Here is a 14083-nt window from a genome sequence, read left to right on the forward strand (position 1 = left end):
CCACGGAGCACAGACGCCCAGCGCTCCAAGCGCACCGCGCCGGCACCTCCCGGCCCACGGCTCCCGGACAGCGCGTCCACGGAGCACAGACGCCCAGCGCTCCAAGCGCACCGCGCCGGCACCTCCCGGCCCACGGCTCCCGGACAGCGCGTCCACGGAGCACAGACGCCCAGCGCTCCAAGCGCACCGCGCCGGCACCTCCCGGCCCACGGCTCCCGGACAGCGCGTCCACGGAGCACAGACGCCCAGCGCTCCAAGCGCACCGCGCCGGCACCTCCCGGCCCACGGCTCCCGGACAGCGCGTCCACGGAGCACAGACGCCCAGCGCTCCAAGCGCACCGCGCCGGCACCTCCTGGCCCACGGCTCCCGGACAGCGCGTCCACAGAGCACAGACGCCCAGCGCTCCAAGCGCACCGCGCCGGCACCTCCCGGCCCACGGCTCCCGGACAGCGCGTCCACGGAGCACAGACGCCCAGCGCTCCAAGCGCACCGCGCCGGCACCTCCCGGCCCACGGCTCCCGGACAGCGCGTCCACGGAGCACAGACGCCCAGCGCTCCAAGCGCACCGCGCCGGCACCTCCCGGCCCACGGCTCCCGGACAGCGCGTCCACGGAGCACAGACGCCCAGCGCTCCAAGCGCACCGCGCCGGCACCTCCTGGCCCACGGCTCCCGGACAGCGCGTCCACAGAGCACAGACGCCCAGCGCTCCAAGCGCACCGCGCTCCCAGCTGCACGGATGACACTGCTTCCTGCGTGCTTTCCTAGCGCTCCTGCAGCTGCTGTAAGACCAGCCATCCGGCACTCTGCAACGCGTGTCCTCCCAACACTCCCAGGCCTGAATCGCGTCCAGTAACCTCCTACCAGGAAAGGGGGTGCAATTCCCTCCCAACCCATGAATGCTGACAAAAGGGCCCCAGGCACAGTGGCCTCTCTCAGGCACTGAATACGTTGGCCTCCCAGCAGGCACCTAATGCAGCAACTGTGATTGCAGCCAGCACCACCCCCTGCATGACCGGACTGAGCGCCCCCCCCACTGGGGCAGAGAGGCCTCAGCACCGCTCTGTCTACAGCACTGAGTGCAGAAAGCACCGGACGCTCTACCGTGACCCTGCTTGCCTCCTTCTATTCGCAATAGCTCAACTAGTTCCCCCCACGGCCTCCCCTCTTTCCACCCTCCCCGGTATCCCCACAGCCTCCCCCCTCCCCGGTATCCCCACGACCTCCCCCCTCCCCGGTCTCTCCACAGCCTCACCTCTTCCCACCCTCCCCGGTATCCCCACGACCTACGACCTCCACCCTCCCCGGCCTTCCCTTCCCAGTATCCCCACGGCCTTCCCCCTCCCCAGTATCTCTACAGCCTTCCCTTTTTCCCTGGTATCCCCACAGCCTCCCCTCTCCCACCTTCCCAATCTCCCCACAGCCTCCCCTTTTCTCCCCCTTCCCAGTATCCCCATGGCCTCTCCCCTCCCCTCCCCGTTATCCCCACAGCCTTCCCTCTTCCTATCCCCACAACCTTCCTCTTCCCCCATGTACAAACCCAGCAGCTTGTCATGGCAGTAAAAAGCAGATGAAGGTCTGGTATCGTCTCCATCGGAGGCACGGTACCCGGCTACACAAAAAGGTGCCCAGGGCATTGCCAGCTTTTCAGTCAGGCTTGCGTTACTACTCCGGAAACAGGCTGAGCTCCAGGGCAGGGGAGCAGTTTGCCGTCCTTGCCAAGGGTGAGCTACAGAACCTCACCTGACTAAGCGGCGGAAGTAACCCAGTGGCACAGAGCAGCCAGCTGTTCCGTGGCTCTGCAGGAGACCCTAGCTTGCCCCCACAATATGAAGGAGGCGATGCATTTGGTCTACAAGGATGCAGACATTCCAGCACTGCACCCCTGCAATTCACAGCACTGGACTCAAGCCGCAGACTGGACGCTTGGGTACCCAGGGCCAACTGACAGAAGGCTGGGAACAAAGAGAGGGAATAACCCCCACGCAAGAGGAACTGGGAGAAAGGGAAGTGCATGTATAGAAGCATAGGTCCCGCTACTGTGCGTGCCTGGGCAGCTGCGTACAAAGGGCCGTGCACCTAATTAGTGGAGTCATGCAGACAAGGGTCCACTAATTAGATGCCTCCTGACCCTGCAGAAAGCATGAGGAAGGTGATGTGCTGGAGGGAAATCAGGGTGGGGACCATACCAGGATTCCTAGCACCAACTGGGCTGTATGAGGCAGCCAGGGAGGGATGCAACTTTCTCCAGCAACTGCCTCTCTGCAGCTCTAGCTATGCTGCTGCTGTAGCCAAAATTCATGTTTGTATCGAAATACAAGTAGTATTCTTAAGGCAGGAAGGCCTATAGAATGTTTTGCTTCTGTTTCACCTGGCCAGCCACCCTTCATGATTAGCACGAAGGAGCAGCTTGTGCCATCGGCAGATATGCATCAAGTAAGCTGATCAGTGCATCCCCCATGTTCAGGCTGGAAGAGACCATAACTTCGTACAGTCATTTCTTTGTCTTAGAACACAGTTTTATTACGATGTTTGCTATAAGGCCTGTCTTGTCTGCATTGCAAGCTAAGTTGTGTACGGTTCTTGTGTTATTGCTTCAGTACCTATATAATCCTTTCTGAAGTGTCATCTGACCTGGAATTCTCGGTGAGAGTGAAGGTGGTGTATAGCATTAAGAACGAGCGTGAAAGCCACCATGAATGTCCAGATCAAGAAGAAATAAGAAACTTGGAGACTATCAGAAAACATCCACTGTGCCAGATACGACATGAATTAACAACCCTTGGAGGCGCCCCCAGAAGCGATAAGGAAGGGAAGCCAATCGGCAGGTGGTCGTGGAAAGCTCCCAGATTAACCCCACTGAAGTACACTGCAAAACCTAGAGACGCCAATGGAAATTTACAGCATAAAGAACTTTGGGGCTAGTCCTGCAGAGCCTTGGGGCATCGGATCATGACTGACAGCCCAGCTCCTCACCGGTGTTCAATTTAACTGGCCACTGGGTTGACGCGAGCCACGGCAGACGGGGAGCTAAGATGGCTGCAGGGCCTGTGTGGGCTACTCTGGGAAGGGCTGGCACCAAGAGTGCTCTCGGCATGCAAAAGCCACCAAACGTGAACATCAGTCAAACTGGTTTTTCTGCCTCCCACTGTTGACATTTCCTGGCCTGCCAAAGCAGCCCCGAGATTTCATTCTGTTAGCTAGAGATGGGGCTATCCCTGCCCACCGAACCGCGCTGGCTGAGGAAGGAGCTGACTTGGGAGGAACTGGAGGCAGGGGTGCACAGCCCCGTCATAGGGACTGGCAGTCCCAAGCAGGCTGCAGCCTCTTCCCTGGGCCTGTGGTGTGGAAGTGTTGGTATCCGGGGATGCTGGCTGGTCAGGAAGAGCATGAAACACTCCAGCATCTGCCCCCCCATGAGCTGCAATGAAGCAGTGTCAGCTCTGGGCAGCAGGCGCTGACAGACGAGAAGGCAGCTGTAGAAGAGTGACGAGCCATCCAGGGGCTGTCTTACGAGGGAAAGCCTAAACACACATCATTCAGCTGCATGGTGCCTTGGGGAAGTCTAGGACAGTCCTCCAGGTTACACCACTGATGGGACTGCTGCCTAGCGCAAAGCACGGGAGCCATTCGGAGTAAATGGGTTCACTTCAAGGGAGGGAAACAGTAACGCTGTGTGAGCATGCAAAAGAGTGAGTTCCACGGAAGAGGATTCCATTGACTGGTCTGCGGGAGGCCTGCGAGACTCAGACTGTCTCCCCCAGCACAGGCTGGGAAAACAGTTACTCCTGGAGTTAATTCTAAAACAAACTCCAAATAATCATCTCTTCTCCGCCCCAAACATTCATTACAATCCCATTTAGGAAGTCGTTTATGCCTGGATGTTGCATCAGATGGCATTTCAGAATTCCTTACCTGGTACACAGGTTAATGCATCTGGTTCCAAAAGGAATGCTACCTCTACCAGTGGCTTAAAATGTCTGGATTTAGCGTTGTCTGGGAATATGGACTACAGCCTTACAGTTTGATTTGCAGTGTCATGCTGGTATTTTCTAACCTAGCCTAAGATGTGGACAAACTGGAGAAGGCCCAGAGAAGAGCAAGAAAAATGATGGAAGGTCTAGAAGACATGAGGTAGAAGGGAAGACTGAAAGAATTGGGCTTGTTTAGTCTGGAAAAGAAAAGAGAGTGGACAGGAGAGCAGCTTTCACGTACCTAAAAAATGGTCACAAGGAGGAGGGAGAAAAATTATTCTCCTTAAACATTTGAGGACAGGCCAAGAAGCAATGGGCTTAAACTGCAGCAAGGGAGGTTTAGGTTGGACATTAGGAAAAACTTCCCACCTGTCAAGGGGTATGTCTACACTACCACCCTAGCTCGAACTAGGGTGGTAATGTAGGCAACCGGAGTTGCAAATGAAGCCCAGGAAGCTCTGGGGCTGCAGTGGCCAGTAATACTTGTCAGATGCCTCAACGTTTGAGAGCAGTTTTCCTGGAGGATTCAGTGGGCTATGGTAGGAGTAGGTATCAAACTGGGCCTCTGGTGCACATTTTTTAGGCTTTCACTTAATGGCATGTCTTTGCTTGATTTACCAAACTGCATTCCGTAGCATCTTAGAGACTAACAGATGTATTGGAGCAAAAGCCCACGAAAGTGTCTGCTCCAATCCATCTGTTAGTCTAAGGTGCCACAGGATTCCTCGCCGTTGTTGCAGATCCAAACTAACATGGCGACCCCTTTGATCCAAACTGCGTTCCGTACCCCACGTTTTACTGGTTTTGAGCTGGAGTTCTTAGGCAGGGTGATAAAATACATAGAAACCGAGGGCATTATTAATTTTCTTTATCTGATTTCATGGTAAGTGCCATGCACTGTTTAATTAGCCCTTGGTTTAAAATTCTCTCTCATAGCCATGAACTTTTAAAATGTATGCATCTAGGTTTGCTGGTGGCACACAGCTGCACTGCACCTCAACAGTGGTGTACATCCCACAATTCAACCTCCACCTTGCCGGAACCAACGAAGAGGAGTGCACCTCTGGTGCTTTTTATTACCCTTCCCTACCATTTACACTGAGACGACAAAACCTAACCCCCTACCAAAGCAGCCACTGCTCTCAGCAGTTCAAGTGTCGGAGTAAGATACAGCTGGTTCCCTCTGGCTGGTCACTTGCCATCATCCACTGGCCTTCTGTATATGCCTTCACTGTAATAATGCTGCACTGCGACATTTCTTCAGCCACCTTTGTAAGGCTGCAGGGCGGGAAGCTCAGATTATATTATCTTGCACCTTTGAAACACAGGCTGCTTCACCGCAGACAAGGGGCCAGAGTATGCAACTCCCTCATCAATCAGACTAAGTCAAATCAGGAGGAACTCTAAGTGCTTTTACTGGCTTAAACACAGTTACTGTACTTTGTGTCATGCTCTCATACAGGCCAGACGCATTATCTGTCCCAGTGTCAGCCAGGAGAGGTCACTGGAGAGCAAAGCAAGTTACTTCAAGCACACCTTTAATCATCACTGACATTTCACCTCAACAGAACTGTACTATGGAATGAAAATGAGCGTGTCCAACTGGGACTATCCGAATGGTCTCTGCAGAAACGTACAAGTGACACATTATGCCCTGAAATAGGAGGAAGTCTGGAAAAATCCTTGTGGCTGAAACACTATGAACAGGAATTATGCAAATCAATTCACCAGCATACCCTCACAATTAGTAGTGCACAAAAACATTTTCAGGGCGCATTTCCAGATATACGAGAACAAGTCTGCTGTGCAAATGCAAGCTACCGAGAACAGAAGCTTTACCTTGTGCTTGTAGCCTTTTTCTTTTTGCTTCCCTCTTCTCCGAAGGATAGGTAGCTCTTCAAACTGATATCTGCCTTCAAAAAGCACAATCGCTTTTCCTGCGACCCAGGCTCTCTCAGAAGGGTCTCCTAAGGCATCTACGTAGTATTCTCGATATGGTCTCCGATTGGAAACTATTTAAAAAAAATTGAACAGGATTATTGTCTTGCTTGAAACAGCATAGTAGCATAGGAAAGGAAACAAATTGACAAGCAAGTTTATTAGTAGGTTTGCCACACATTCTCTTCATAACTTGTTCCTATACTCCTAAGCAAATGCCGCTAGGAGAATGCCTAGTCAGAAGGTCGGTGAACATGCTTTTGTCTCAGTTTTCCTTGCCTTTGGTTAGTATTTTGCATCTTGGAGAGGAGATAGCTGTTAAACAGTGGATAGACAGCCTAGGGAACCCTTTCTCACTGGAGCAAAGACTTGGTAGTTGGGCTCCAATCATTTGGTGAAAACAACCCAATCATCTCCTTCTGTAACAGGAAATACAAAAAGCAACGTAATTTTTATCCCCTTAATGTTTACACTCTCCAGCCCTCTAGAAGGTTGTAAAAACTGCAGGAAGGTGAGCTTGAGAGAATATATGAATAAATCAAAAGTATTAGGTCTCTACTAAATTCACAGCCCATTTTGGTCAATTTCATGGCCATAGGATTTTTGAAATAGTAAATTTCATGTGTTCAGCTATTTAATTCTGAAATTTCACAGTGTTGTAATTGTCAGGGTCCTGATCCAAAAAGGAGCTTGGGGGAGGGCGTTCACAAGATTATTCTATCGGCTGTGGTACTGCTACCCTTCTGTGTTGCTGCTTGCAGCGTGCTGCCTTCAGAGCTAGACAGTGGAGTGCTGCAGCTGCTAGCTGGGAGCCCAGCGCTAAGGCTGAACTGCTGCCAGCAGCAGCACTGAAGGATGGCTTGGTATGGTACTGCAACCCTTCTGCCTGCAGAGCTGGGCCAGTCAAGTTGCCACTCTCCAGGCATCCAGCTCTGGAGGCAGCAGTGCAGAAATAAGGCTGGCAGGATATGGTATGACATTGCCAGACTTCCTTCTAAGCTGCTGCTGGTAGGATACTGCCTGGCCAATAGCTGCTGCCCAGCTCCGAAAGCAGCAAAGTACAGGTGGCAATACTGCAGCCCATACAGCATAGAGTAAGAGAGCACACAAGACCAGGTTCCATAGGAGAGAGACCAGATACCCCAGTCCATGACATTTTCCACTGCCTTGAATTTGGAAATGCCCCACATATTACTACCATCTCCCAACCAGCGTGTCCTGTACACTGCAGATGCTCAGGAGAGATTCAAATGCCACCCAGCTGATTAGCAGAGCACCCCCCCCCGCTAGGTTCTTTGTGTCTATTGGTAGTGCACATCCGTACATGCCTCAGTGTACAGAACAACTATTCTGCACATGGGTGGAAAAGATTAGAGGGAATATTGCTCCTAAACCCGCTCACAGGTGAGTCCAGCTGTCTCTGTATTGGAATTTAGGAAAGGAAATGGTCAAATACCATCCTAGGCCTTAATTTCCAGCTTGTTCAGCAGATTGATACTGATGCAGAGCGCTGGTGGCAGCGAGCGCAGCACTCTAAGGAACAGAGTGCAAAGTTGTGCATGCAATACCCAAACTGCTGCACGCTGGCCCTGCATGCCCTGGGAGCACAAGGCAAAGGCATGTACAGGCAGTCCCCGAGTTACGGGGATCCGACTATTGGCCAGGCAGCAGCTATTGACCAGCAGACCAGGGAGACGGGAAGCAAAGACTCTGAGGATGCCGGCAGCGGGACAGCCGCAGTGCATCTGGGCTGTCCGCTGCCCACGTGCTCCGCAGCTTTGCTCCACGTCTCCCCGACCAGAGAGACAGAGAGCAAAGCCAGGGAGCACGTGGGCAGCGGACAGCCCAGATGCGCCGCTACTGGTATGTTCCGCAGCTTTGCTCCCCGTCTCCCTGGTCTGCTGGAGACCAACAGACCAGGGAGACAGGGAGCAAAGCAGAGCAAAGCCGCGGAGCACGCGGGCAGCGGACAGCCCAGACGCGCTGCGGCTGTCCCGCTGCCAGCATGCTCCGCGGCTTTGCTCCCCATCTCCCTGGTCTTCTGGTCTCCAGCAGACCAGGGAGACGCAGAGCAAAGCCACGGAGGACCCGGGCGGCAGGACCATGGTGCGTCTCGGTCCCCCGCCTCCCTGGTCTGCTGGGCAGGGGGGAGGGGGGGGAGGCGGGCCCGCAGCTAGTACGCCCCCCTCCCCGCCCCCCGCCAAGTAGTCCAGGCTTTTCTCCGGACGCCTGTGGTAGAGCAGCTGGGGCGCTGCCGGTTGATCCCGCAGCGCCGCTCTGGGCGCTACTGGACCAACCCGGCAGCACCCCAGCTGCTCTGCCCCAGGCGTCCTGATTCAGCCGCTGCTGGTCAGTTTCAGCAGCGGCTGAATCAGGACGCCTGGGGCAGAGCAGCTGGGGTGCTGGTGGATTGGTCCAGTAGCGCTGAGGAGCGGCGCTACCGCAGCAACCCAGCAGCACCCGAGCTGCTCTGCCCCAGGCGTCCCCAAGTCAGCCGCTGCTGAAACTGACCAGCACTGACTACAGGAAGCCCGAGGCAGAGTTGCTCTGCCCCGGGCTTCCCAGAATCAGCCGCTGATCAGTTTCAGCAGCAGCTGACTTGGGACGCCTGGGGTTCTTAAGTTGAATCTGTATGTAAGTCAGAACTGGCGTCCAGATTCAGCCTGTTGAAACTGATCAGAGGCTGATTCCAGGAAGCCTGGGGCAGAGCAACTCTGCCTCGGGCTTCCTGTAGTCAGCCGCTGGTCAGTTTCAGCAGCGGCTGAATCTGGACGCCAGTTCCGACTTACATACAAATTCAACTTAAGAAGAAACCCACAGTCCCTATCTTGTACGTAACCCGGGGACTGCCTGTACTGGAAGCATGTAAATGCTTAGAAGGGGTTTTCTGGCCAAGAGCATTCAATGAGCTCAGCATGCTCGAGGGGGGAGAGGGCTTGCGACACTGGGTTACTGCCGAGTGCTCGTGGAAGGGCCTGGACTAAGGGCATTAGAACACACAGGGTGTAGGGAGGGGGAGGCACTACAGTCTTGTTCCCCACCCTGTTCTGCAGGGACAGGGCTGCTCGGTCTCCATGGCCAAGTCAGTGCCTAGCTTTTCTGCGGACAGCGCAGCAGCAGCGCCAGCCTGCACGGGCACCAGGCATTCCACTGAGCCCTCTCACGCACTCACCAGACAGGGCACAGCACAGACTTCCAGCAAATACGGATCTGAGCTGGGGCAGGCCAAAGACTGCGTATGTCCTGTTCCCCTCCCACTGAGCAGGGGCCTGGCGACCCTCCAGCCACCTGGGACAGACACGGTTAGTCGCTCTGCAATGTTATTTCAATCCCCTCAGCATTCTTGGGTGAATACCATGTGGCCCGGGGCACTTGTTCCTGTATCACTTGGCTCCTCTACTGACACCACAATCTGGGACTGCTCCTCAGATGTGTTACCTAAAAAGGGCTCAGGTGCCAGAATCTCCCCAAACCTTTGCAGTGAAGGCCTCGATCCGCCCCTTTAGCACTTAGTTTGCCCAGTGGCCCTACTGATGGTTCACCAGGCTTCCTGTTTCCAATGTACTTTCCATTTTGCTGCTGGTTTCTTAGTCTGAGATTTGCTCTTCAAGTTATTTTTTGGCTTGGCTAATTATATTTTTACTATGACTTGCCAGAGCTTATGCTCCTGTCTGTTCTCCTCAGTAGGACTTCACTCCCGTTTCGAAATGGGGCCTTTTTTTGCCTCTAACCACCTCTTTTATTCTGGTTCACCAAGGTGGCACTTTTTGATCCCCTTCTTTTTAAATGTGGGATATACCCTTAGTTTGAGCCTTTTATGATTTTATAAAAAAGTTCCCATGCGTCTTGCAAGCATTTCACTTGTGTGACCTTTCCTTTTAATCTCTGTTCAACTAGCTTCCTCATTTTTGTAGTACCCTTTTCTGAAGGTAAATGCAACTGTGGTAGGTTTCTTTGGTATTTTTCCACCTACAAGGATTTTAAATCGAATTACATTATGGTCACTATTACCACATCCTATGCTCCAAATTAGAACTAAATTGAAACTGCCTGACCATCCCTAAGGTTCCAGGACTACCAGCCCCAAGACAGTCATTAAGAAGGTCTAGAAATTTCATCTTTGCATCCAGTGCAGCCAGTAGGGAGACAGCTGAAATCCCCCATTATTATTGACTTCTCTGTTTGTACGGAGCGTCCATCCAGAGCGATTCTGGTGACAGTTTGGGTCATGTCAGAGCTGGCCTGGATTTGACTCCTGCACCGCTCCCTCACTCGTGCCACCTAGTCTGTCCTCCCGAGCCACTCCCGGGACCCAGGGATTCGCATCCTTCCACCCAGTGTCTCTGGTGCCTGCTAGAGCAACAGCCTCATCCCAGGCCCGGCACTCAAGTTGCCCGTCTTCCTAGACTCCTAGCACCTGGGCAGCAGCACTTCTAACCTCTGCCAGTATTTAGCTCTCTGCCTGCCTGGGATGGCACTGAACGGGACTGCTCCTCTTCACCTCCTGCCTGTTTAACCCCTAGCCTCTGGCCTTTCCTCCGGGGTGGATCTCCGACAGGGAGTCTAGGGAGCCCCGTTCCCTTGGCACAAACTGAAATCCTTCTCCCGCCACCCTTCCCAGGAAGCCTGTACCTGACTCCTTCCCCCCAGAGATGTTGGGGGTGCGAGGCTATGGGTGCATGGGCGAGCCACCTTCAGGTGAGTGCAGTGCTGGCAAGCTGGAATGCCGGCAGACTGCAGCCCACTGGAGGCAGGGCGGGGGTGCACTGGGGGGTGCACATCCACACACTACTCAGTGTGAGGGGCACAGAAGACATTTCGACCCACCCAAGGATGGAGAATCTTAGAGGGAACTTTGGCCATGCCCCATCTGTGCTGTAAGCTGCGCGCTTGGACAGCCTTGCCGGAGAGTCACGTGCCTCCCTGCCGATTAGCAGAGCTGCACAGCCTGCAACGTATGTTCAGGTGCCCTTCCCCCCACCTTGCTCTGACCTGCAGCTGCTCCCAGGACCTTCCTGCTAGCTGCAGAGGGGTGCTGATGTCAGGGCTCCCAGGCTGGGGGTCTGCAGCCTCATGCTGGGTAGAAGCAGCGGGGGGAGGGTCAGGCCTGCTTCTGCAGGTTGGGGCAAATTGAGGACACCTCTCCCCGCCACAGCAGAGCCAGAGCTGGCAAGGCACCTCCTCCCACCGCAGCAGGTCTGAGGCTGGAGAGAGGCATTATTCCCCACCACAGACCTGACCAGGACTTAACAGGCTACTGCCCTGGTGCTGCGTGACTGCGTAGCTTAGAGGGAACTCAGCACACCACATCGACTGTTGCCCCCGTCCACAAGGCTTCTTACCCTGCCACGGGAAGCTATGAGGTTGCTCTTTACAAATCCATGCTGACTGTTCCTTTCACCTTATTATCTTCCAGGTACTTGCAAAACCCATTGCTTAATTACTGGCTCCAAGGTAAGCTGGCTGGCCTGTAATTCTCCATGGCTATCCTTACTTCCCTTTTTAGAGATGGGCAGGATACTTGCCCTTTTCCAGTCCTCTGGAATCTCTCCTGTCTTCCAGGACTTTTCAAAGATGATCACTAATGGCTCCGATACGTTCTCAGTCAGCTCCGTGGGCATTCTAGGGTGCATTTCATCCAGCTCTAGTGACTGGAAGACATCTAATGTGCAGAAGTCACTTGTAACTTCTTTGCCTATTTGAGCTTCTGACCCTACCTCACTTTCACTGGCATTCAGGGTGCCAGAGGTCCAATCACTGAGAACCTTTTTGGTGAAAACCAAAACAAAAGTAATTTAGCACTTCTGCCTTTTCTACACGTTCAGTTATTGCTTCTCCCCGTACGAACAGTGGTCCTACCCTCTCCTGGGTCTTCCTCTTGCTTGGAACATATTTCTAAGACTGAGAGGGGTAGCCGTGTTAGTCTGAATCTGCAAATGCAGCGAGGAGTCCTGTGGCATCTTCTAGACTAGCAGATCTGTTAGTCTATAAGGTGCCACAGGACTCCTTGTTGCATTTCTAGACTATTTCCCTTGTTACCCTTTATGTCTCTGGCTCGCTTCATCTTGTTTTGTGCCATGGCCTCTCTAACGTTATCCTATATTCCGTGTGTACACTCATCCTGTCACTGGACCTCGTTTCAACCTTCTGTAGGGCTCCATTTTGGGTTGCAGCTGCAGACCACAGCAGTGTGAACTGATGGCCACTAATGCTGCTTGCTCTCAGAGCCCAGCTCTCCAGAAGGGTGAAGGCCACAGAAGTTGCAGAAGCAACACATCCCTAGAGAGCAGCCTGTCCTGCATATGGAGCACTACCCCAGACACTGGGACATTCCAAAGATGTATCAGTTACCAAGGGAATGCAGGGAGAGCGCGAGGCTGGAGGGAAGCAGGAAAAAGAAACACTCAAAGATACAGGCCTCCCATTCAGGGTGTGCTGGAATAAGAGGCCCCTGCTGCAGCTTCTTTAAACTGCTGTACATGTAAAATCCGAGAGTGCAACAAGGGCAGTTTCTCCTCCGGCTACGCCAGGCACCACAGCGCTCCTCCTCCTGTGTGCCACCAATCCCCATTCTCATGCTACCTGCTCCCTGCCTCTGCCTACATCGGCGCTCGTTTTAAAATGCCAAAAGCTGTACAGGCCAGCCACGCACTCACCCACTCATTCGCATCGCCCCGCCCTGCCCACTAGCTCACAGCCGTGCCTGTCTTTCAGTCTGTAGGCTTCTCATGCAGGGACCATCTTTTGTAACCTCTGTGCACTGCCAGGTGAAAGGCAGCCCAAATGCGTCTTACTAGTAAGAACAAACGGCAGCTACCGTGGCACTTGGTCCCCTCTGTGTGTGTGTGTGGGGGGGGGGGGGGCGCATTACCTTTCATTTTTGAGTGACAGTCGAGCACTGGATCGTGACAGATTGTGCAGGGCCACCATGGTCGTCTGTTGAACTTAGCCCAGACTAGATCTCCAACTTCATACTTCACTGGAGCAGGTTTCTTCTTGGCTCGATTCTTTGGACAGAAATCAAACAGGAGGACTCAAGTAAGCAAACAGATACTTTTGAAGAGTCTCACATCTGGTTGCAACGTCATAAGACATACAACACCAGAGGCAACATTGCTATTTTTAAAAGACCTTAATATATTTCTTGCTCCTACAACTTTCCCAGGACACTAACCATTTCTTACCACCCTCTCCTTCCTAATCCACCACAGCCAAACATCACATCGTTGCTCACTGCCAACACTGCTACAACCAGCTCAGCCAGATGCCATGGTTCACAGAGCATGAAGCAGAATATCTTGAGATCTTTCTGGCTGGAAGGTGGTGATCAGAAGAGCAGATGAACAGTACCTGCCTCGGAGACGATACGCATAGGAAATGGAGTGTGCTGATAAAACACTGGATGCTGCACTGGATGCATGTATGATCACGAGATTGTTGCCATTTCTCCTGCAGCTTGGTTTAATGCAGGACGAAGCCCCTGACCTCCCAAACCCCAAGCGTGAGAGAGAAGGCAAGTCTCATAGCAGCGGCAGACTGAAAATGCAAAGGAACCAAATAGCAACATCGGGGTGTGACTGGCTGAGATGTGGCTCCCCAGAAAGGCAGCCACACACGCGCCACATCTGCCCCCGGAAGCTGGACCTGAACTGTTATGCATTAGGAAACTGCCCGATCCACGTGCTAGCAGGCTACACACAGGTCCACTGGCTACTTCAGGGAGTATCGGTGACAAGATCCACTCAGAGCCACCTGACTTGCTAACTGACAGACTGCTGCCCAGCCACACCGGGAACGCAGGAACACCCAGGCCTAATAATGGTTCTAAGAGCTGAGGCAGGGGGCACCAGGCAGCTCCGGAGGAAAGGGGGCTTCCCAAGGCTGCTGGTTAGTGTACACCAGAAAAGGGGGCCTAGGAAGATGCTCCTGGAGGGAGCAGGCTCCGAACGGGCTACAAAGGAGGCCTGGTCCCAGCAAAAGGACTGTAACAAGCAGCAGCAAGAGGGGCCAATTGCTGGGGCACTAGAAAAGAGCCGCAGCAGTTTCACATCTGCAGGGCCCGGAGTCCTAAGACGGAACCCTTCCCTAGGGGACGGCAGAGCCTGACTCCAGGAGGGCCTCACTGGTGCAGAACCTGGACGACCTCAAGAAGGAAAAACTAGACTAATATTA

General features: G+C 53.6%; 1 protein-coding gene across 7 annotated transcripts in view; it reads right to left on the bottom strand.

Annotated features, from left to right (window-relative positions):
• NSD1 (nuclear receptor binding SET domain protein 1) overlaps window positions 1-14083 on the bottom strand; it is a 106122-nt gene that overhangs the window by 57257 nt on the left and 34782 nt on the right. For all 7 annotated transcript variants that reach the window (XM_075918713.2, XM_075918718.2, XM_075918715.2 and 4 more), the window contains 2 exons: window positions 12783-12918; window positions 5813-5985 (listed from right to left, as the gene is read on the bottom strand). In XM_075918713.2, the coding sequence (XP_075774828.2) occupies window positions 5813-5985; window positions 12783-12918 (309 nt within the window). The remainder of the gene's footprint in view (window positions 1-5812; window positions 5986-12782; window positions 12919-14083) is intronic.

The sequence above is a fragment of the Pelodiscus sinensis genome, chromosome 16 (assembly GCF_052426305.1).
Source record: "Pelodiscus sinensis isolate ZL-2025 chromosome 16, ASM5242630v1, whole genome shotgun sequence".
In the NCBI taxonomy this organism is placed as follows: domain Eukaryota; kingdom Metazoa; phylum Chordata; order Testudines; family Trionychidae; genus Pelodiscus; species Pelodiscus sinensis.